The 22,540-nt window shown below is 46.0% G+C and overlaps 1 protein-coding gene across 2 annotated transcripts in view; it reads left to right on the forward strand.

Moving 5' to 3' along the window:
- Positions 1 to 17,684, forward strand: part of EDAR (ectodysplasin A receptor) — an 89,398-nt gene extending 71,714 nt beyond the window's left edge. Inside the window, exons 6-12 of one of the 2 annotated variants that reach the window (XM_030310261.1) lie at positions 4,001 to 4,087; positions 5,679 to 5,804; positions 5,921 to 5,995; positions 6,280 to 6,352; positions 8,910 to 9,066; positions 10,171 to 10,231; positions 14,993 to 17,684. In XM_030310261.1, the coding sequence (XP_030166121.1) occupies positions 4,001 to 4,087; positions 5,679 to 5,804; positions 5,921 to 5,995; positions 6,280 to 6,352; positions 8,910 to 9,066; positions 10,171 to 10,231; positions 14,993 to 15,315 (902 nt within the window). In that variant the 3' untranslated portion in view covers positions 15,316 to 17,684. The remainder of the gene's footprint in view (positions 1 to 4,000; positions 4,088 to 5,678; positions 5,805 to 5,920; positions 5,996 to 6,279; positions 6,353 to 8,909; positions 9,067 to 10,170; positions 10,232 to 14,992) is intronic. The other variant, XM_030310264.1, reaches the window with a different exon arrangement.
- Positions 17,685 to 22,540: the final 4,856 nt, after the last annotated feature.

Below are 22,540 nucleotides of genomic sequence, written 5' to 3' on the forward strand. Positions count from 1 at the left end.
AAACTGGAATGTGTACATCCATCACAGAGTCCTGCTAAGAAAGAGATCCCGACAAGGCAGGTCTGGGGTGGGTTCCTAGACTGCATTTCCAGGGAGATCCTGGAGACACCCTCCTGCCAAGTTTCCAGCAGTTTTGCCCATTGTTCCAGGCTCCGCCACTGGGGGGCACTGGGCCAACACAGCATCCTGGGGGCACCTGCGCTGACAGCTCTAAGAATCAAACAAACCACTCCTGAAAATCCAACCTATTTGCCCTATGCAGAGAAGACCAGCAGTCTGTAACACATACGGCATATTTATAAACTGTGTGGATTAAGAAACCTCAAAGGCCCCGTAAGTCCTGTCATCACATTGAATAGAGGTATTATTGCATTGAGCCTCAGGCTTACAGTTCTCAAAATCCTCTTGAGGAAAATGGGCCTACACCGTGTAGAACCCCCACCTCCCCTACCTACTGTCCAAGTCAGTCTGCCCCGAACACACCAGTGAGCTAAGCAGAGCCAGGACCCACTTGCTTTCATTTTAATATAGACCTTGTGTGAAGATGTCTGCCGATTTTCTGGGCCTATGGTTTTCATCTACTTCTCTGACTCTGTGTGTAAAGGACTTATCTCTGCCTATTCAAAGCTAGGCTCCAGTGGGAGCATTATGCTGTGTAAGATGGACCAGTAGTTGGCCACCCGACAGAAACTACTGAGAAATATGTTCACCTAACAATCCATTCTGAGGAGGCCAAGTGGACCCAAAACGTGCCATGTGTTGGAGTGGAGGGAAACCTCCCGGACACCAAATACTTGTGTCAGTACTGAGTTAACCCTCATTAGACCAAAGGGGAATCTGGAATAGGGAAATTGCCATGCAGTGGCCTGGTGGCCTGGTGGCCTGCTGTACTCAGGGCACCTACCCACAGAGATAGACCTCTAATCATGCAGCCTTCCTGCCTACCCTCCCTCTCTCCCTGGGATGTGCTCAGAACAGAACATTTTTCTAGTAGGCTCAAGGATCACTGAACAGCCAGAGAACACCCTCCCCCCCAGCACCTGCAGGCCAGGGCCATTCATTTGATACTGGCTAGAGCTCAATTGGGGGAACGTCTAGTGAACCAGGGTGGAGGCAGGGCCCACCTTGCCACCTGACCGAGTTCAGGAGCTGTCCATTGGGTGTAGTGAGATGTGTTTTACTGACATGCAGTAGCCTGGACACCTTGTTTGCTGATGGCACTGTGTGAGCAGTCCTGCCAGTCGGGTGCAAAGGCATCTCACAAGTCTGTGTGTGGCTGGGCTGTTCTCATTGTTCCTCCCTGGACCACAGGCCTGGGAACATTTGTGCCTCTAACCCCAGACTCTGTCACCCAGCCTTGGCCAGCAAGCCCTGGCAGAAAGGGACAAGAAGAGACAAAGATGACAAATCCACAAACAGAGCCCATGGGTATTTTTTTTTTCCTGATGAATAGCTTAAACTCCTTTCAGCCCCTTACCAAACAGATAGATTAGCTTTATTTTCAGTGTCCTGTTTGCTTTCAAAAAAGAAATTGGGTTCTGCTTAAAGCCATGCCCCATGTTGCTTTTCCTACTTGACTGGATGCAGTTGAAGGCCCCTTACCATGATGAAGGGGAGCCGCATGGCCTGTGAGGTGCACACAGCAGAGCCCCCAGCCCCAGGGTTTGCCGTGTGCACATAGCCCTCACAGGGAGACGGAGAGGGGGTGCACCTTCCCACCAGCACTTCCTGAGAGGCCACTGGTTCTGAGGCCAGGTGAAAAGGCTAAAATGTTTGGGGATGGTGGGGGAGGAAGGTGCGGGCCACCTCCATTCTGAGCGGGTCAGCTCTGCAGTCTGCACTAACACAAGGGTAGCCCATGGTGGTGCACAGAGCTGGGCACCACAGATGGGCCTGCTGCCTTGGTGCCCGTGCACCCCTCAGCATGCCCCCCTTCTTGTAATGGCAGAGCTAAGAAGTGATCCCCATAACCAGCAGTTGAGAAAGAGGAGAGAAGCCGGAGCCACAGAACTCAGAGTGCCCTGTGCAGGGGAGGGGACTGCTCCATCCATTGTGTGGTGGTCCTGGCACAGCCACATCCATGTCTGGGGCAGCACAGCAGGTGACAGAGACCAGGTGAAAGGGCAAAGACCAGGAGCACCAGATAAGTTAGACCCCTGGGCTCCAGAAGTGATGGATCCCCAGACAGGAGACACCTCTGGTGCTGAGAGGTCTGATTTAGCAAGACTGCTCTGGCCTGGGCTGGAAGGGTGGCACGGTGCTCCCAGCGCACCCCAAGGGGATGCTGACAAGCCTTCTTGGGCTCCCAGGCTGGCCCCTGTGCAGGGGCTGCTGGGGTTATGCGTGCCTCACACCCCTCAGTGCTTCCTTACAGTAGGTGTGTGGTTTAAAGAGCCCACCTCTTGACTCCTCCACCTGCAGATGACATTTCTCATCCAGCAGCAACAGTTACATTCCTGGCAAACCCAAGTGACAGGCCAGCCCTGAGACCCATGGCACCCAACAGAAGTACAGTGACCCCAGGAGCCAATCTTCAGTCTGTCCCCATTGTATTTGCAGTTTTCTCTTTTGTTCTGGCCCTGCTCTCCTGTGACCTTGTCTACTTACTGGACACAGATGTGTGGATAATTCAACAGGACTTTCCTCACCCAGTTGGCTGTGGTGCCCATCTCCCAAGTTGACCCAAGCTGTGTGCACGGGTAGTTTTGGAAATACCACTTACAGAGTGTGGTTTCTCCTGAATGACTTCTCTTAAAGAAACTGTGTTACAGATGGCTCTCATGAAAGCCTTGAGGCTGGCTGACCAGGGTCCCAGGGAAGGTGTCACTCCTTGCTGGGCCAGCCTGGGGACCGAGTGTGTGACTTTTGGAGAGGCCAGATCACCTGCCCTTACTTGGGATCGTGCAAGGACACTTCACAAATTACTCCAGAACTGGCAGAGACAAAAATGAGACAGAGGAAGCATATTTGAAACATGATCATTTTCGTTAATGGCAAAACTCAAGTCCAGCCTACAGGAAGATTGGCTATCAGGATGTTGTGTTTTCTGTGGCAGAACATTTTTGCTTTGTTTTAACCAATTTCTCAGTGATGCAATTGGTCACAAAACCAGCTTCCATTTCATCCCTGCTAAGTGATAGAAGGAATAGAGAAGGGAAGTTTTAGGAGTCACAGTTTTGAAAGAAGGCAAAGTTCATCTCTGTTCTTAAACTGCTTGAGCACAAGTATTTTTAAAAATGAATCCTAGGAGGGGCACCTCGGTGGCTCAGTCGGCTGAGCATCTGAATTCAGCTGAGGTCATGATCTCGCGGTCCGTGAGTTTGATCCCCAGGTCGGGCTCTGTGCTGACAGCTCGGAGCCTGCAGCCTGTTTCAGATTCTGTGTCTCCCTCTCTCTCTGCCCCTCTGCTGCTCATGCTGACTCTCTCAAAAATAAATAAACATTAAAAAAAATGAACCCTAGGAAAATCCTAAAGGAAAACACACCAAATTTTCAACTTCAGCTAGCAATTCTTTTACTTCTTTCTTGTGTTCCCATTTTTTTCCTGATTTTTAATAATGGAACATATTACTTTTATAACTAGAAAAAGTATTAAAAAGACATTTCTGTTTTGTGTAATTGAAGAAATTTCTCAATTATTACTTTCCTCCAGTAATACTTGTATGTATATGTACTTTTCTCATCTTTATAGATTGCATATATTTTACCTCTGTTCATAGAAATATTGAGTTGGTGAGGCACCACTTTTTAGTCTTAGCAGATTTACCTACGTGTCTTCTCTTGAAGATTAACCCTTGGGAGGTCAGAACACTCTTTAGGGATTATGAAACATTCTAGGAGATTAAAATGTTTCCCTGTCCCGTGCCCCTTGCTGCAGTCCCTGCATAACCTAGAATACTAGATCTCCGGGCTCTGCGAATACACCTTGCATTCCATCCTTGGAGGTGGGGCTTGTCCAGGTCATCCCGAGGAATACACGGTGACTGGGTTCTCATTGCAGGTACAGGAGCCAGATCCGGAGTCTCTGCCAACTTCCCCAGCACCTCTGGCAGCAGCACCCTCTCTCCTTTCCAGCACGCCCACAAAGGTAAGGATTGCACTTCTGCAGCTAGCCAGCTGGAAATGAGGGGCTTGGATAAGAGCAAAAGGGAGGCTGGAAGCAGCTATGAGGAATCGCAGTAGGGCTCCTCAGTGCCCCCAGTAGCAGGAAGGTGGTCATGATCTCTGCAAGGAGTGGAATGGATCTCTCCATGGGTGTTCTGGGCCCCTTAGAACATGCTGGCAAGAAAAGCACATCCCGGGGATGGCAGGGTGGTGCTCAGAGCACAGGCGGCCCCTCAGAGGGGAGCCAGCTTCCTGGCCGTGGCTGGGCTTGACAGCAATAGCCATTCTGTTGCTGGCTTTCAGATAAACCTACTGAGTTCAACACTTTAATATTTGTTTCCAGTAACTACGTTTCACTACCTATTCCCTTAGGGATGGAAAATCTTGAGGAGGGCAGAAGACCCCAAGACCCATGTTTCTCTCAGATCAAGGCCTCATGCTGCCATCTGGCAGTTTTAATGCTGTTATTTAAGCATATTTAGGGCCCTGGTCTCAGTGAGGCTTGGGGGCCCTTCAAAATCCCACAGTGCACTCAGCGTGCCAGCCTTGGCATTGCTCTCCAAACCTGACCTGTACTTTCACAGAGCATCAAAGCAGGAAGACTTTGCTAGGATATACGAGTCTCATTTCCTCCAGACCCCAAGTGAGGGGCAGGAATAGCACACCACAGAGAATATTACAACATTTATATCATCCATACCTGGCATCCAAATAATGATACTCCCCGCATGACAAGCTGAGGCCAGTTTTCCTGCAGACACACCCCACTGGGGAGGATGGGCAGCTGTGGAAACAGGCAGTGCTGGGGCTACAAGCTCTATGCCTCTTCCTAAAGGGCTTCCACCTCCCTTACATGGTCCCCAGTGCTTTAGATCTTATCCCTTTCCCATGGTGGGTAACCTGGATCCTGCCTCATGACAACAGGAATCTTGTGATTTCAGAGAATTAGAACACACATCAGGGCATTGTATGTATCAACAGCAGGCATTACTGGGGAAATGACTGAGAACCGCCTGGCAAACCACCCCAGGGAAGAATCATAGTGGAGGTGATGGAACAGAGGAAGAGGTGTGGCAGCACCTGTACCACCTTTGCCCTGAGACTCCGATTATTACATGCAACTGAAATTGCATGAGACACAGGACAGAGCCAAACCAAAAACAGAATTTCTAGCCCTCAGAAAAACCTTGGGTGGAACTGTCTTCAGGACACTTGCTCATGGGTCTCTTCCTCTCCATATCCCACCTGACCCAGGGCTCCCAAAGTAGTAGAAGCACAAGCAAGCACCTCAGGAACAACTGAGTGAACCCAAACCATGGGGTTCCAGAGAAGTCTGGATCAGCCTTAGTTAAGACCAGCCAGGAGAGCTCCTGGGCAGTCCTGACATGATTCCCAAAGAAAATCTGTACAGCTTGGGTCTCAGGCTAAGCAAGTGTTTCGGATTCTGAGGGTCCCCTGGAAGCATCTCCTGCCACAGGCACTGCCATCTTCTCAGAGGGCGGGTCCTGCCGGCCTGATGGGCTCTTGTAGGGAGTCCTGAGCCCTATGTTGCCCTCTCTCCCTGCCTCCAGCAGAGCTCTCAGGCCAAGGGCACCTGGCCACAGCCCTGATCATTGCCATGTCCACCATCTTCATCATGGCCATAGCCATTGTCCTCATCATCATATTCTACATCATGAAGACGAAGCCTTCAGCCCCAGGTGACTGCTCCCCAATGCCCCTACACCCACCCCACAAACCCTCACTCTCAGACTGCTCCATCAGCTTACCCTGTCAGCGAGCCAGGCTCCTCACACCCTTCCCTTTCTCCAACCAGCATGCTGCACCAGCCACCCAGTGAAGAGTGTGGAAGCCCAAGTGAGCAAGGAAGAGGAGAAGAAAGAGGCCCAAGGTCTGCATACACAGCCCCCACAGCACGGGTGTCCATCTCCAGGGTGGAGGTTGTCTGCCCCACTCACCAGCCTGGCCTCATAACACTGGTGCTCCCATGCAACGTAGAACAGGGCTGCAGGAAAAAGTGTCAGTGCCCCCACATTGTGCTTGGCTCTGAGGGTGGTGTGGTTTAGACACCAGTCAGGCCTGCTAAAGAGGAAGTGAGCAGGGAAGGATGAACTCAGAGTCAGGGGCCGACTCCAGCTCCCTTCTCCCACCCCCAATCTTTCCATTTATCTGCAGACAGCGTGGTGATTTTCTCCGAGAAGGATGAATTTGAGAAGCTGACCGCAGCTCCAGCCAAGACTGCCAAGAGGTAAGCCAAGCCAAGGCAGCCACTTACCATGGGATGGAGCAGCCCCCAGCCCAAGGTGAGGTCAAGGATCCTCTTGGGTTCCTGAGCAGGAAGGGGAGCTGGGTTGCCAGATGGGGAGCACATGGAGAAGCCTAGCCACTGGCTGGAGGCTCCAGAGGGAGCAGGGCCTCAAGACCGGCAAGGCAAGTGAGTACCAGGTTTCAGCCTCACCACTGATCTGCAGCAGGGGCCAGGCAGCATGAGGGGCAGGTGGTTAACACCTTGCTCCAGGGCCAGATGCCCTGGGCCTTCTTCTTCTACATCCACCTTCTGCGTGCAGACCCAAAGCCTGCGAGTGCCCCTTTCTTCTCCAGCAGCCTACTGCGGCCAGCACTGACACTGACATCACTAGTGCTAAGGCCAGCACTAGTATCCCTAAACCCTGAATGGCAGAGATGATGATGATGGCTACCAGACATCTGGCCGCCAGGCACCATGCTAAGTGTAAGCACCCCATGAGCAAGGTGCTAATATCCCTGATTGTGGGAAGCCAAGGTCTGGAAGCTGTCACATGCCTGAGGTCACACATCCATGAGTGGCAGGGCAGAGAGCCAGAGCCCCTGGAGCTCTGACTCCAGAGCCCACATTGTACATGCTCCAGACCAACCACTAATGCTTATGAAGTAAGGCCTCTTAAGGAAGAGGTTTGGCATATGAAATTTGCACCATACTTAGTGCACATTAGGATGTAGAATCAGCCCTGGCTCTAATGTCTAGGGCAGAGGGAAGTGAACTTTTCCTTAGCCCCTTAGATGGTAATTTGAACTTGGTCCTGCTTAGGTTCCGAAAACCCACCCCATGGTATCAGCACCCTGTCCAGCCTCCACCCACTTGGCCATTCCAGGATACCGTCTACCCAAATGCCCATGTATTTGGGGCACAGAGGCCATGGGAGACCCCCAAACTAGTTACAGGAAGAGCAGAGGAGCAATGCCTCCTGTCCTGGCCTCCGGTCTGGGACCTTCCTGTGGTGGGTGAACTCTTGCAAAGGCTTTCATTTGTAGGAATGATCATGAATCCACATGTTCATGTAGAGCTTTGGTGTTAATAAAGCACTTCTAAACATGTTACATTTGGAAAACCCCAGCATCTCTCAAGACCCCTGACACAAGGTCAGAAAGCAGACTTAAATCATGAAATCTTTGCATGCTGGAAGAAAAGAGGGCCTCAGCAGGCCCTCAGATGGCAGGTATTTCCTGTGAGTGCCTCCATTCCCACTGACCTCATTTCAGAACACCAGGGCATGCAGGGGCCATGATGCAGGGTCTGGCTCTGCAGAGTGCCTCCCTGGGGACAAGTTTCTCCTCCACCCTCCAGTCTATCCAGCCTGGTGTTGTGGCGGCCTCTCCTCTTCTGTTCTTCCAGCCTTTTCTCATTCTCAAAAGTAAGGAAAAAGGAATACTAAAAAGGGCAGAGATGTGTCCCATGACTTAAGCTTCATCTAAAGAATAAGGGAAACTTGGGGTATTTGGAAAAATATTTGGAAAAATAATACTTGTTTCATATGTAAATGTCAAGTAAAACTTAAAACCCAACAATGGTGCTATAGAAGACAAGGCACAGAGCTCCTCTCCCCTCTGCCTGCTCTCAGTTCTTAGGGAAAGGACCTAGGACAGTCAGTGGTCTCTGGGGACAACCATGCTTTTGTTCCTAGCCTGCTGTCAAGTGGAGACAGCAGCAGGCCAGCCAACTCCAAGTGAGTCCCTTGAACCTACTGGGCCTCACCTTTATCTGGTCTCTACAGTTGTGTTTGAGTGTGGGCTTCATTACTGTAACCCAGTTGCTAGAAAAGAATAATTCTTTGTAAGTCTTCAGCCAGACCACAGGAAGCCAGCAGGATGCCTATAAAAAAGAATGCTGTTTTTTATATATTTGGAATGATTTTGAGAGTTTAAGCTCCACCCCACATGTGCCTAAGGCTGTGGACAGTGAGCAGTGGTGGAAGTGGGCCCACATGACTTCCTGGGGGATTTCCCAGAGCCCCTCGCCAGGCTCTCTGTGACTCCCCCGCCCCCACCACAATGCACACATTTCAGCCAGGTCACCCCCTAGTCAAGAGAGGGTCCCCAGGCAGGCTCCATTCAGCTTTGTTTTGGGTTATTCCAGAGAGCTTGCACAGATTCGGTGCTGGCCACATAAACTGTTTGCTTTTAGACACGAGGCTGAACCTGGCACTTTCCTGCATTAAATATAGGAAGCTGTGATGTATTTAAGAAAGCTTGAGTGAGCTAGGTGGGGGTGGACAGATGAACAGATGCCGTCCCCCTCACTGTTGGACCCCAGCCCTGCGGAGACACCTTGTGAGTCCTCTGACAGGACACCTGCAGGCCACCCAACATCCGGGTCACTAGTTGGGAAAATAGCAGAGGACAAGGAGTAAGAGCGGGGCACGTCTCTCTCGCTTCATGCCCAGAAGCTGCTCAGTAAAAGCATGGGGAACAAGTCCCTGACCCGGTTGTCTCCCCACTGGGAGGACGTATCAGGGCTGCAGTTAACACACACCCTTCTGTTTCCACAGCGAGAATGACGCATCATCGGAGAATGAGCAGCTGCTAAGCCGGAGCATGGACAGTGATGAGGAGCCTGCCACTGACAAGCAGGGCTCCCCAGAGCTGTGCCTGTTGTCGCTGGTTCACCTGGCCCGGGAGAAGTCGGCAGCCACCAAGTCAGCCGGGGTGAGGCCCTGGCGCTGCCACACGCACGCTCACCATTCCCCAGTAGACCCACCGCCAGGAACCTAGACAGAGTGGCAGGTTCAAAACGATATAGTAAAAAAATAGGAAACTTATCTCTCTATTATAGAACTTTACAAAAGAAAATGAAAATAAGCAAAGAAAAAAAAGTTAAAATTGTTTGGGATACCATAGGACAGGAAAAAACCTTTGCAAACATACTAGTGTGTATCTAAGCAGACAAGCGTATGTATATGTGTGGGGTGGGGGTGGGAATGGGCATATGAATACACACACATACATAATATGCATTTTTCATGTAAAATTGTCCAAAGGACTTGTCACCTAAATCAGGCCCCCACCCTCATGGCAGGGTGCATGGGCAAAGAAGCACAGGTCTGCCCGGGCTGCCTGAGTGTGTAGCACTTGGGTCGTTGGCAGCCCCTTGGGACCTATTCTCCCAACTCCAGGTCAGCATGTTGCTAGGTAATGTAGCTTAGGGTAAAAAAAAGTCCCTCCATTGGGAAGCCGAATCTGGCCTGGGTCTGGACAGGGATGCCATGCTCTGGGCTGCCCTGAGTTCAGGGATGTCTGTAATGGCACCCATCACTTGCAGGGACCCTGGAGGCCTATGGAGTTTTTCTGAGAGGTATTGGCTCCTGTGGGGCATGGGACTTTTCAGCCAGGGTCCCTTCTGCACTCATCCAGCATGAGCCTTGTGTCCTTACCCCAAGCTGTGTGCTCTGGGAGAAGAGTCTGTGGATAGCTGCAGACACGGCCATAGCATCTCAGGCCACCGCCAGCCTGCTGGGGTCCTCACCACTTACCCTCCCACACAGACTGATGCAGGTGTCTTGTGAGCCTGAATGTCCAGTGGGAGCAGCGGCCTCTACCTCTGTGAATACTGAATGTGCTTCAGGCAGAGACCTGAAGAAAAGGCTTTCTCCTTGTGATTTCCTGATGAGATGTTCATGTGAGGGCGCCATTCAGCATTTCTGACTAGAAGTCAGGGGAGAGCAGCTGCCAACACTCCAATGGAGAATTTGTATCTTTGATGGCTACCACTTTCCCTTGTGAAAATTAACATTCTCTTAAATTTTCCTGTAGATTCAAAGTCGAAGGAAAAAGATATTGGATGTGTATGCCAATGTGTGTGGAGTTGTTGAAGGTAAGCATGGATGCACTGTTGGGGGACACTTAGCCAGGTTTCCCCAAGGATCTTGTCCCAATCATCAATATGTAGGAAACAGCTCTGGTAGGAGTCCTGAGGCCCCATGAGGGCTGAGAAAGGCTGCCCACTCTAGCTTGTCATGCTCCTTATCCCAGTGGCTGGGGAACCCACTTCAGGTGTGGAAGGACATGGGATTTGGCATGAAGCTATTTAAAACTTTTGCCTGGCACTCCCCACAGCCCTTTCCCTCACAGGACAAGAAGATGACACCCATCCCCAGGGCAGACCCTCTCTAGGGGACTGTGGATTCAGGATGATCTAGAGAACAGTGTCCTCCAGTGTCCCCAGATCCTGTCCCCACATTGGTGTTTTCAGTCACTTACCCAATAATTAGCTGGCCTTGCCCTTTCCCTGTGTAATGGTCTCCATCCACAAAGATGCTTCCGGAGCAAGCAAAGTCAGGCTGTATCACAGCAAGTACCCTCCAGGTATGGGCAGCAGGACTAGGAATATAAACATTTCAACCTGAAACAGGAATCCACACTGCCCACTTCTTCTCAATCCAGGCTCTAAATCACCTTTGTATTCACCCAGGAGACAAAACCCCTTATCACTGAGGTTAGGGAATGTTCCCGGCTTCATCAGGCCACTCAGTCCTGCTCTCACTGGCATCCCTCCTTGGACTTCAAGGTCTGGCCCAGGCAGCAGGAGTGGAGCCTGGTGCTCTCAGTTCTCCGCACAGTTAGAGCCCAGCACACCTTGCCTGGGGCAGGCTCCCTGGCTGGGTGCTCTGTTGGTCAGAAATAAGTTCTAGGGACCAAGAACTCTACTTGGCTGCCTGCTGAAATATGGCATCTCTTCTCCAAAAATATACATGCCCCAGGGTCAGCCTGTGTGATAAGGCTGGCAAGGCCAAGGGACCTCAGCTGCCCAGTGGAGGGCAGCACTGTGGAGTTATTCCCAGTGCCAGTGGCTCTCTTCATGGCAGAAGGAAGGACACAGAGGAGAAAGTGACTGCTGGTGACTCATCCCTGCATGGGAAACACCAACAGCCTTTGGTTCTAAAACCTCCCAGAAAGAGGAGGATCCATATATCTTTTCTTCCCCCACCCCCATATGCAATTTTCTTCTAAAGGAAAGTCAAGGGAACTGACAGGAACCTAATAAAGATCTCTGAAAAGAAGTCTCTTCATTTGAAAAATAAACCATGTCTTTAAATGCAATAACTCCATGGAGAAATAAATGTAATAAACCAAATTTCATCCCTGACAATAGAAAAAAAAAGAGGTTGTTGTTTACTTTCCAAGTGTGTGAAGATTTTCCTGTTATCTTTGTTATTTATTGATTTATGGTTTGATTCCATTGTGGTAGGCAAATACACTCTTTCAATTCTTTTAAATTCTTTTGTTGAAATCGAAGGCCTGTATTCTGCTATTGTTGAGTCAAGTGTTCTATAATGTTGATTGGATTTTCTTCATGGTTGGATTTTCCTTGTGTTGTTGAGTTCTGTATTCTTGCTGATTTCCTAGTAATTGTTCTATGAATCACTAAGGGAAAGGTGTTGAAGTCCCCAACTGTAATTGTGGAATTGTCTATTTCTCCTTTAAGTTCTTCAGTTTTTTGCTTCATATATTTTGGAGCTCTGTTATTTGATGCATATAGATTTAGGATTGCTATGTCTTCACAGACAGTGGATTGACCCTTTTATTAATGTCCCTCTCTATCTCTGGTCATTTCCTTTATTCTGAAGTCTACTCTGTCTGATGTAATAGCCACTTGTGCTTTCCTTTTATTAAGTGTTTACATAGTATATCTTTTCCTATTCTTGTACTTTCAACCTGCCTATATCATTATATTGGACATCAGCTTCTTGTAGATAGCATATAATTAGGATATTTTTAACATAGTCATTGATATGTTAGCATTTAAGATTGCTATTTTATTTTTTGTTTACTCTTTTTTGTCTCTGTTTTTCATTTCTCTGTTTTCTTTTTCCTGCTTTCCTTTGGGTCACTTGAACATAATTTAGAAATACACTTTGATGTTTTTTGAGTGATGTATACTATATGTTTTGAGTGCATCTTTTTCCATAGCTATTTTAGCAGTTTCTCTAGGTACTGTATTATATATACATATATAATCCACTGAGGTCATCCTTTCACTAGTTCAAGGGAAGTATAAAAACCTTACGTCCTGGGACACCTGGGTGGCTCAGTCAGTTAAGCATCCAACTCTTGATCACAGCTCAGGTCTTGATCTCAGGGTCATGAGTTCAAGCTCCCCACTGGGTTCCGCACTGGGCATGAAGCCTACTTAAAAAAAAAAAAAAAAAAAAAAAAAAAACGGCTTCTGTTTATGTCCTTCCTGTTTATAGTTGTCTTAAATATTTCCTCTCTATATATTTAGAACCACATCAGTTGCTTCAAGCTAGCAAACGTAACTCAGAAAACCTAAAAGGAAAAGGAAAGCTATTGTGGTTGCCAATATTTTTGCTTACTGTGCTCTTTACTGATGTTCCAAAGTTCCTTCTTTTAGCATTTCCTTTCTGTTTAGAGACCTCCCTTTGTCATTCTTTTAGGGTAGTTCTCTTGGTGACAAATTCTTAGTTCTCCTTCATTTTGAGAATGCCTTGATTTTCCCCTCACTCTTGAGAGGTATTTTCACTGGGCATGGGGCACTGTGTTGACAGTTCTTTCATTTCCATAGTTGAAAATACAGTGCCACATCCCTTTGGCTTCCAGGTTTCTGATGAGAAATACTTTCTCATTCTAATACTTTTCCCCTGTAGGTAAAGTGTTGATTTTTTTCTTGCTATTTTCAAGATTCCTTTGTCTTTAGTTCCATGAATTTATGATGTATCTTGGTATGAATTTCTTTGGGTGTATTCTGTTTGGAGTTTTCTCAGCTTCTTAAATCTGTAGGCTTATGTCTCTTTCCAAGTTTGGGGAACTTTCAGTTTTATTTCTTTTTTCATCCACACTCTCTTTCTCCTCTCCTAGGCCTCCATGACAAAAATGTGAGATATTTTGTTATAGCCCCACAGGTCCTTGGGGCTCTGTGTTTTTCAGTTTATTTTTTATCTGTTGTTCAAATAAGTGATTTCTATTCTGTTACCCAGTTCACTAATTCTTTCCTCAGTCTATATTCTGCCATTGAGCATATCTACTTAACTTTTTATCTCAATTGTATTTTTGCAGTTGCAACATTTCTACTTGGTTCTTATATTTTCTATCTTTTGCTAAGGCTTCCTATTTTTTTCACTTGTTTTAAGCATGTATGTAATTATTTGTTGAAGCATTTGTATCATGGCTTCTATAAAATCCTTGTCAGGTAATTCTAGCATCTCTGTTAGATGCTAGATATTTTCTATTTTTATTTGAGATTTTTCTAGCTACAAAAACCACAGAGAATTTGGCTGACCCTGCCTCACACTCTTTATCCCTTTTTGGAAATATTTTCAAAAGTAAAATTAAGAACATTTGAGATCTTCCTAGTTCTTGGTATGATAAGTGGGTTTCTACTGAAACCTGGAGAGTTTCATGTCATGTTATGAGACTCTGTGTCTTATTTAAACCTTCTGTTGTATCTGGCTTCCTCTGATATCTCTATGGAGGTAAATATCTAGGTTCCCACTCAGCCTTCATTTACATCCAAGTAGGAATCTCTTTTTGTTGATGGCAGAGGGGTGGGGTGGGAAACTGTTTTTCCAAGTGGTCTCCACTGATACCACTGGACTGGGAGGCTTGTTACCAGCTGATGATGATAAAGTCCAGGCTCTTGACTTTGCCTTCCCTGAAACCTGGTGCAATGTAACAGCCTATGGAGAGTGGACATCCAGGCTTTGCTGGCCTTGTTGAGGGTGGGGCCACAGTTTTCTCTGTGGTGTTTGGCTGTAACAAAGCAGTTACTGTCTAAATGTTTTCTTCTTGCTAAGCTTCTTTTTTCCTAGTGCTTTAGTTAGAGCAGGCATCTGTTGGACGATTTTGGTTTGTTATTGTTCATATTTCTGGATTGCCAGACTCTTCAGCTCCATGTCTTGGATAATGATGCAAAAGGCTCAGCACCATGTCATTGCTTTATTCCCAAGCTCTCTACCAGTCTGTCTTTTCTCACCACTTTCCAGAGTCTCTTTGTGTTTGCTTTGTACAGAGCATCTAGGGTTTTTAGCTGTACTTACTAGGAGCAATCAGGAAAAGCATGTCTACTCCAGCTGCCAAAAGTAAAAATACATCATTTAAAAAAAATGCTCCCAGGTAAGTCTAACAGGCAGGAAGATTGAGAACCATTGGACCACTCAGGTTGCAGTGAGTTGGCTCAGGTAACACCAATTTTGGGCTGTCTTTGAAAGCACTTTTCATAAAGGTGACTGCTGTCTCCATAAAGGGCATAATACTGTCCTTTTGACTCCCTCCTCAGCCCAGCTCCATGTAAAGCACGGTAACCTAAGGGTAGCCCATATTCAAGGCTTTGGTGACTGCTGACAGTGTTCTTGAGGGGATTATTGTAACAGTCAATATAGTGGCTATTTTCCTAGGAGGAAGGGGCTGTTATTGGGGTTAGGATCCATGGTAAGGCTTCTCATGTGGCTGGCAAAGTCCTGGGTGTAGTTCACCTCAAGCTATGCACTTATTTTATATGGTTTTCTGCATCTGTGTTTTATTTTACAATCTTTTTTTAAGTTTTAAAAATAATTTTTAATGGTGTTGAGCTTCTATTGACTGCCATTTGCAATGTCTGACTATGGCTATTTGTCCGCAGGTCTCAGCCCCACAGAGCTGCCATTTGACTGCCTTGAGAAGACAAGTCGAATGCTCAGTTCCACGTACAACTCCGAGAAGGCTGTTGTGAAAACATGGCGCCACCTTGCCGAGAGCTTTGGACTCAAGAGGGATGAGATTGGGGGCATGACAGATGGCATGCAGCTCTTTGATCGCATCAGCACAGCAGGCTACAGCATCCCAGAGCTGCTCACAAAACTGGTGCAGATTGAACGGCTGGATGCTGTGGAGTCCTTGTGTGCAGACATACTGGAGTGGGCTGGGCTTGTGCCACCTGCCTCCCAGCCACCCACTACATCCTGAGGAGCCTGCCTATAGTCTGCCCTCCCTGGGAGGCACCAAGGATCTACCAAGGGCTCTGGAGCTGTGAGTGCTGGCGACAGACTGCCAAGAGTCAGGCTTTTTCTGCTGTCACGAGGATTTGCCTTAGGCCATTCCAAGGAACAAGAGGAAATGAGGCCTGTCTTCTAATCTAACCAAAAATAAAAGATTAAAGTTGGGATAGTCCCAGCTACCCACCTGTACCTCACCAGGCAGGATATTTATTCAACTCATTCAAGGGATGTTTTTGGGTGCTCAGATGAACCAAACAATGTGGGGATGACAGAGGTAAAGAATCTAGTACCTGTTTTTAAGGAGTTTACAACCTCAGGAGAGACAGAAGACGTGTCTACAAACCATCTTGCTAGAAAACATCAAACAGTCTAGACAAAGGGATACTAAGAAAACATAATAAGTTCTGAGGGAGGGAGATGGCTCCCCACTGGGGTGATGAAGGAGGGCAGCATCATGAAGAAAGAAGCTCGAATGCCTGGTGAAATGGCTACCAAAGGCAGATGCCACACTCCACATAGTGTGTCAGGTTTGGTACAAGTCTGTTAATATCCTAAGTGGCTGTTCTTAAGGTCATTCGTATTCCTACAGCCCTTCCAATCACTAATGGAAGAGTTCACTCTGTGGCCTGCCTTCTGTCACTGATCTACAAGGCATGTGTTTGTCCAGTCAAGTAGACCTGTGTCCAGTCAGTGGCCAGTTTCACCTATTGCCTGATTCCCAGGCCTGAGACCCAGTGGTTTTGTATTACACATGAATTGCTTTCCACTCTCATCCTTAGTCAGATTTGACCCTTTGGGGGCAGCAATGTTCAAAGACACAGTCCATTTAAATTATGTGTCAGCCTGTTTTTGCTTCAAACAGAAATGAGTGGTCAGCTATATGTGGAAAGAGAAATGGTGACTTCCTAGGAATTCAGCCATGCATAATTTTAGATTCTGAGTGTCTGAGACTTGTGAATGAGCCTTGTGACATGAGGGTTTCTGAGCCAGTCAAGGAAAATGGAGCCTCACAACACAGGCAGGCCCTGGACTTGAAATCCAAGGACCTGATTCTAGTTGTGCCAGCTTCGGCCATTCTCTTCTCCCTCTTGGGCTTCAGTTTCTCTTTTGCAAAAGAGAGATTAGTCTGTGATTCTGTAATCAGGAAAAGTAAGGTTTAGGTGGGCAACAGGAAAGTGGACTTCAGGAAATGCCAGGCCTTCAAGGTGCACATTGAAGTGAACACAGATGAGTCATCAAGATGAGACTAGAAGCAGAAAAACTCGGAGTAACTATAATTGTTTGACATACACTTAGAGGTAAAGTAATAAACTGGCATTGTTCTTGGCAAAATCTCTTACTACACCTGCAGTTGCCAAGAACATGGGAGCCGGGGTAGTGATCATACCAGGGGTTTAATTTAGAGTTCACTGGTGAGCTTCCTAATGACAGATCCGACTATAGTTATTACCAAATTAAAAACAGTCTCTGACTTACAAAGCGATGTTTTTAAAATTATAAGTCACATGACTGAGCAAATGCTTTGGGGAGAGGAAATCAGTCATACATTTAGAGCCAACAAGCAATTTCCCACCAATGAATGTAGAACATACTGTGATAGGATCATAATTAGGTCCTGAATATTTAATATCATCATTTTCTGTGTCTCTTTGCTGTTTTTCAGAACCTATTTGCTATATCCTACAAGCTAAGTACTCCATGGCAAAACTTAATTATCCTTTTAATCCCTCTTTGGAATCCTATGGCACCCCTTTCTCCTGCTTTGTGATGATGATGATGAGATTGTCCCCCTGAATCAGGCTGCAAATGTCACATGTGATGAGAATGCTGTTCCAGGGAGACAGCTTGCAGTTTCCCAAGAACAATATTTTCAGTGAAGAAGCAGAGGCGGCTGTTCCTGGACCCAGAGCTTTGCCTCATTTCACACTTACAATGCTGGGGCCAGATGTCTAGCCAGCATCATGCCATGTTTCAGTGATTCTCAACCTGCCATTTTTAGAAAGTTAGTCCTTATAGAGCTAAACATTCCTTTGTCATTTACTTATTTGGACATAAATCCAAGAATAGTCTATTCTGATGAGCTTTAGCCTACATTGTGGAATTCAAATCAATGCGACCATAATGATTATCACTGACCAGAACAGGGACTTCCACCCTGACATTTTGTATGGAGACATTCATTATTTTGCTATACTTAAAAACTTTTAGGAAACACCCTAAGCTGGAGCTGTGGGCCTTAGCCAGTGAAGTCTTAATTGTTAATAGTTTTGTCTCATCCTGTATATATAACTTATTATATTTTACTGTTTCAATAAACTAATAAAAAGGAGATCTACAGACTGCTACAATGTGAGTTCTTTCTGGGGGTGGAGGGAGGAAGAGGGCAGGTGAGTGGAGAAGCCTCTGATTGTTCCTGGTTATTGCACGTGTAAGATGAGACCGTAGGATTGTGACTAGCCTAAATGAACTTCCTAAATTTTTATGGCCTGGGCCATGCACTCAACAGAAGCAAACATTACAGTGAGATTGTAAAACAAAAACAAAACAAAACAAAACACGCTTTGCTTTCCAAGTTGCCATCACTGTATCACTTAGGTACTGCTATGTAACAAACCATCCCAAAATTCAATGGCTTAAAGTGACAATTTATTATTATAGTTCAGAGGTCACTAAGGATCCCAGATGACCTAAGTTGGGCTCAGTTGGCTATGATTTAGATGGGGCCTATGGCTGTTGGGATACTTTAATTGGGGTTGCTGTGTTCCAATGTCCCCCATCCTTGTCTTCAAACATCTAGCCTATGCCTGCCTTCATCATGGCAATGACAGAAGTGCAATAGTGAGCAGACACACAAAGTTCCTTTGGCCTACACCCAGAACTGGCACACCATCACTTCTAGCTCATTCTTTTGGCCAGAGCAAATCATATGGCCAACCCAGAATCAAGAGTAGGAAAACAGGCCCCACTCTAACTCTGTGAGCAATAAAGTTAACTCACAAAAGGCAAAATATTAAGGCAGAAAATGTAAACATCTACAGTTATGTTCATTTCCTATGGCTGCTGTAACAAATTACCACAAACCTAGTGGTTTCAAGCAACACAAATTTATTATCTTACAGTTCTAGAGGACTCCAAAGTTTTAACACAGTTGTGTTCCTTGTGGAGACTATAGAAGAAAATCTGTTTTCCTGCCTTTTCTAACTTCTAGAGTCTGTCCATATTCCTTGGCTCATGCCTCCCTTCCACCTTCCAGGCCAGCAATCCCATCTCTCCAACCTCTGTTCCCATTGTCAAATCTCCTTCCCTGACACCCTCCTGCCTCCCTCACTTCTCCCTTGTGATCACACAAGACCCACCTGGGTAATCCAGGATCATCTCTCCATCTCAAGATCCTTAATCATCTCTGCAAAGTCCTTTTGTAACATCATGTATCATAAGTTCTAGGGCTTAGAGGGTATATGCTTTTGAGAGCTCATTGTTCTGCCAACCACAATAAGTAGGTAAGTGGCTGTGGAATATAACAACATAACACCATCAGAGGAAGTGTGCTGTCAAAGCATACTTTCCAGCTGGGGCTATTTTATTATATGAATAAATGTAAACTAAGCAGTGGTGGCCTTCCCACTGGGAACTATAAGAAGGGATGGACGAGCTGGGCTGCAGGTGCTCAGCAGCAAAGACTTCAGTGAACCACCTGCTTCTATGAGCCCCACTCTCCTCCACCTTCAGCCTCAGTGGTCCAGGGGGATGTGGCAGAGTCTCATGAACACCCAGTTTGGATTGGACAACATCTCTTTATTCAGGGCTTTGTTTACACTATTCTTTCCCAAACATTTCTAGTGAATTACTTTGGCAACAACTATGGCTTTTGGAGGCTTAAATGAATTGTTGGCTTTATGTAAAAACCAACATATAACCTGTATTTTGTGGCTTCACTCTATGCATTTGGGGCCCTTCAAAGACATCTTGCATTTTGTAATAAAATGCAATAGTCCTGGTACTATTTCCTCTATGTTGGAATGCTTTATGAATAAGGAAAATCTGGAAATAGCACAAACATTGTATTAAAAAAGCATTTTCGAGTGTCAGAGGAATCCTGCTTAGTGTAACATTCTGGTGTCAAGAGACCTTGTGAGGAGTTCAAGTAATATAAGTATTTCACTTTTTTTAAACCCAGGGGAGAGATAACCAGAGGGTGAAAATGGAGACAAGCTTTAAAACCATTTTGCTGAGAGTCACCCTAAGCCTGGTTTGTCACTCAGACTAAAAGTTATGTAGTGATTCCAATGAAACAGGTTATTCATGTTCTGTCTATTCTTGTTTTCAAAATGCTGGTCAGCATCACTTATACAGGATAACTCCTCCACTGAGGGAAAATGTTCTTGTTCACTCATAGTCACTAGTGTGGGACTCTTTTAAAGATCACATGATTTTTATCCTTATGTCAATGTGGTGTATTACACTGACTGATATGCAGATGTTGAACCATCCTTGCATCACTGGAATAAATCCCACTTGCTCATGGTGTAAGATCCTTTTAATGTATTGTTGAAATTCACTTTGCTAATATTTTGTTGAGGACTTTTGCATCTATGTTCATAGTGGCCTATAATTTTGTTTGTAGTATCCTTGTCTGGTTTTGGTATTAGGGTTGGCCTAATGCTGGCCTCATAAAATGTGTTTGGAAGTTTCCTGTCTTCTATTTGTTGTTGTTGTTGTTGTTGTTGTTGTTGAAGAGTTTGAGAAGGATTGGTATTAATTCATTTTTTAATGCTTTGTAAAATTTACCAGTGAAGCGATCTGGTCCTGAATTTTTGCTTGATGAGAGGTTTTTAACTACTGATTCAATCTCCTTTCTGGTTCAGATTTTCTATTTTATTATGATTCAGTCTTGATAAGCTATATATGTTTCTAGGAATTTATCCACTTCTAGGTTGTCCAACTTGCTGGCTTATAATTATTCATAGTAGTCTCTAATGAGCCTTTGCATTTCTATGGTATCAGCTGTAACATCTCCTCTTTCATTTCTGATTATATTTATTTGAGTGCTCTTTTTTTCTTGGTGAGTGTAGCTAAAGGTTTGTCACTTTATCTTTTCAAAGGACTACTTCTTAGGTTCATCTGAAAGATTCAAGATGGTGACTAGAAGATCCTGAACTCACCTCCTCCCACCGGCATATTGAATCTAAAGCTACATATGGAACAATTTCCTCTCAAAATATCAAATGTGGCTGAGTGGTGACTATGCATTGGGCAAATGAGAAGAAAACCACATCAAAGCAGATAGGAGAGACTGGGACACAATCTCACCATAAACCACACCCTGGCAGAACCACCCATAACTTGAAGTGTACTAAAACCTAGAGCTTCTCCCTGAAGGATGAAGGGTTCAAACCCCACATCGGTCACCCTAACTTTTAAAAAAATTTATTTAAATTCGAGTTAGTTAACGTACCATGTAGTATTGGTTTCAGAAGTAGTAGAACCCAGTGATTCATCACAGCCAGTGCTCACCCCAACAAGTGCCCTCCTTAAATGCCCATCCTCCATTTAGCTCATCCCCCCTCACCTCTCCTCCAGCAACTCTCAGTTTGTTCCCTGTATTTAATATATATTCTTAGGGGCGCCTAGGTGGTTCAGTTGGTTAAGTGTCTGACTTTGGCTCAGATCATGATCTCACGGTTCGTGGGTTTGAGCCCCGCGTTCGGCTCTGTGCTGACAGCTCAGAGCCTGGAGCCTGTTTTGGATTCTGTGTCTCCCTCTCTCTCTGCCCCTCCCCCACTCACACTCTCTCTCCCTCTGTCTCAAAAATAAATAAACATTAAAAAAATTTAAGTATTTTTTAATGCTTATTTGTTTTTAAGAGAGAGAGAATGTGAGCAGGGGAGGGGCAGAGAGAGAGAGAGGAAGACACAGAATCCGAAGCAGGCTCCAGGCTCTGAGCTGTCAGCACAGAGTCCCACATGGGGCTCGATCTCATGAACTGTGAGATCGTGACCGGAGCTGAAGTTGGACACTTAACAAACTGAGCCAACCAGGTGCCCCTGTTCTCTGTATTTATGAGTCTCTTATGGTGTGCCTTCCTGTTTTTTTTTTTAATGTTTATTTATTCTGAGAGAGACAGAGACAGAGAAAGAGACTGAGAATGAGTGGGGGAAGGGCTGAGAGAGAGAGAGGGAGAATAAGAAGCAGAAGCAGACTCCAGGCTCTGAGCTGTCAGCACAGAGCCTGACAGGAGGCTCAAACTCACTAACCAAGAGATCGTGACCTGAGTCAAAGTCTGATGCTTAACCGACTGAGTCACCCAGATGTCCCACTCTCTGTTTTTATCTTATTTGTTCTTCCCTTACCCTATGTTCATCTGCTTTGTTTCTTAAATTCCATATGAGTGAAATCATATGATATTTGTCTTTCTCTAACTGACTTATTTCACTTAGCATAATACACTCTAGTTCCATCCACATTGCTGCAAATCAATCATCCCAAATTTTAAGACATGCACTTGAGAGCCCCCAAAGCATCTTATTATGAAAGCCAACAGGGCATGCATCCTGAGACCCAGAAGAAGGTAGTAATCTGTGGGGTGCCTGGGTGGCTCAGTAAGTTAAGCATCTGACTCTTGATTATAGCTCAGGTCATGATCTCACAGTTCATGTGTTAGAACCCCACGTCGGGCTCTGAAGCTGGCAGCACAGAGCCTGCTTGAAATTCTCTCTCTCCCGCCCTCTCTGACCCTCCCCTATTCATGCTATCTCTGTCTCTCTAAAAATAAATGAATAAACTTAAAAAAAATGGTAGTGATCTGAGAAACAGCTATTAAAGGGCTCATGCACTTGGACTCACCCACCCCAGGGCCTAGCTGAGGCACCCAATTGTGTTCAGAGTAAAGTGGAGGATCACCTTGGCTTGAGGGACAGACATCTAATTCAACACACACACTGCTGCTGGAACACTCTCTGGGCACAGAACTGGCAGGTGTCATATTCACGTTCTCCCTTTGCCATACTCCAAAGCACCAGTATCTTCCAGAAAGGAGCCTTTATATGTGTCTGCTGCCCTGATTTTTGCAGCTGCTACCTAGAAGATGCCTCTTGATGCCTGACTCTGGAGGCCAGGGGGCGCTTATGCTCATGGCCCCTCAAGGCAGTATATATTTGCATACTTTTAAAAGCTGATCTCTTAAAAACTGAGAA

The sequence above is a fragment of the Lynx canadensis genome, chromosome A3, assembly GCF_007474595.2.
Source record: "Lynx canadensis isolate LIC74 chromosome A3, mLynCan4.pri.v2, whole genome shotgun sequence".
NCBI classification, from domain to species: Eukaryota; Metazoa; Chordata; class Mammalia; order Carnivora; family Felidae; genus Lynx; species Lynx canadensis.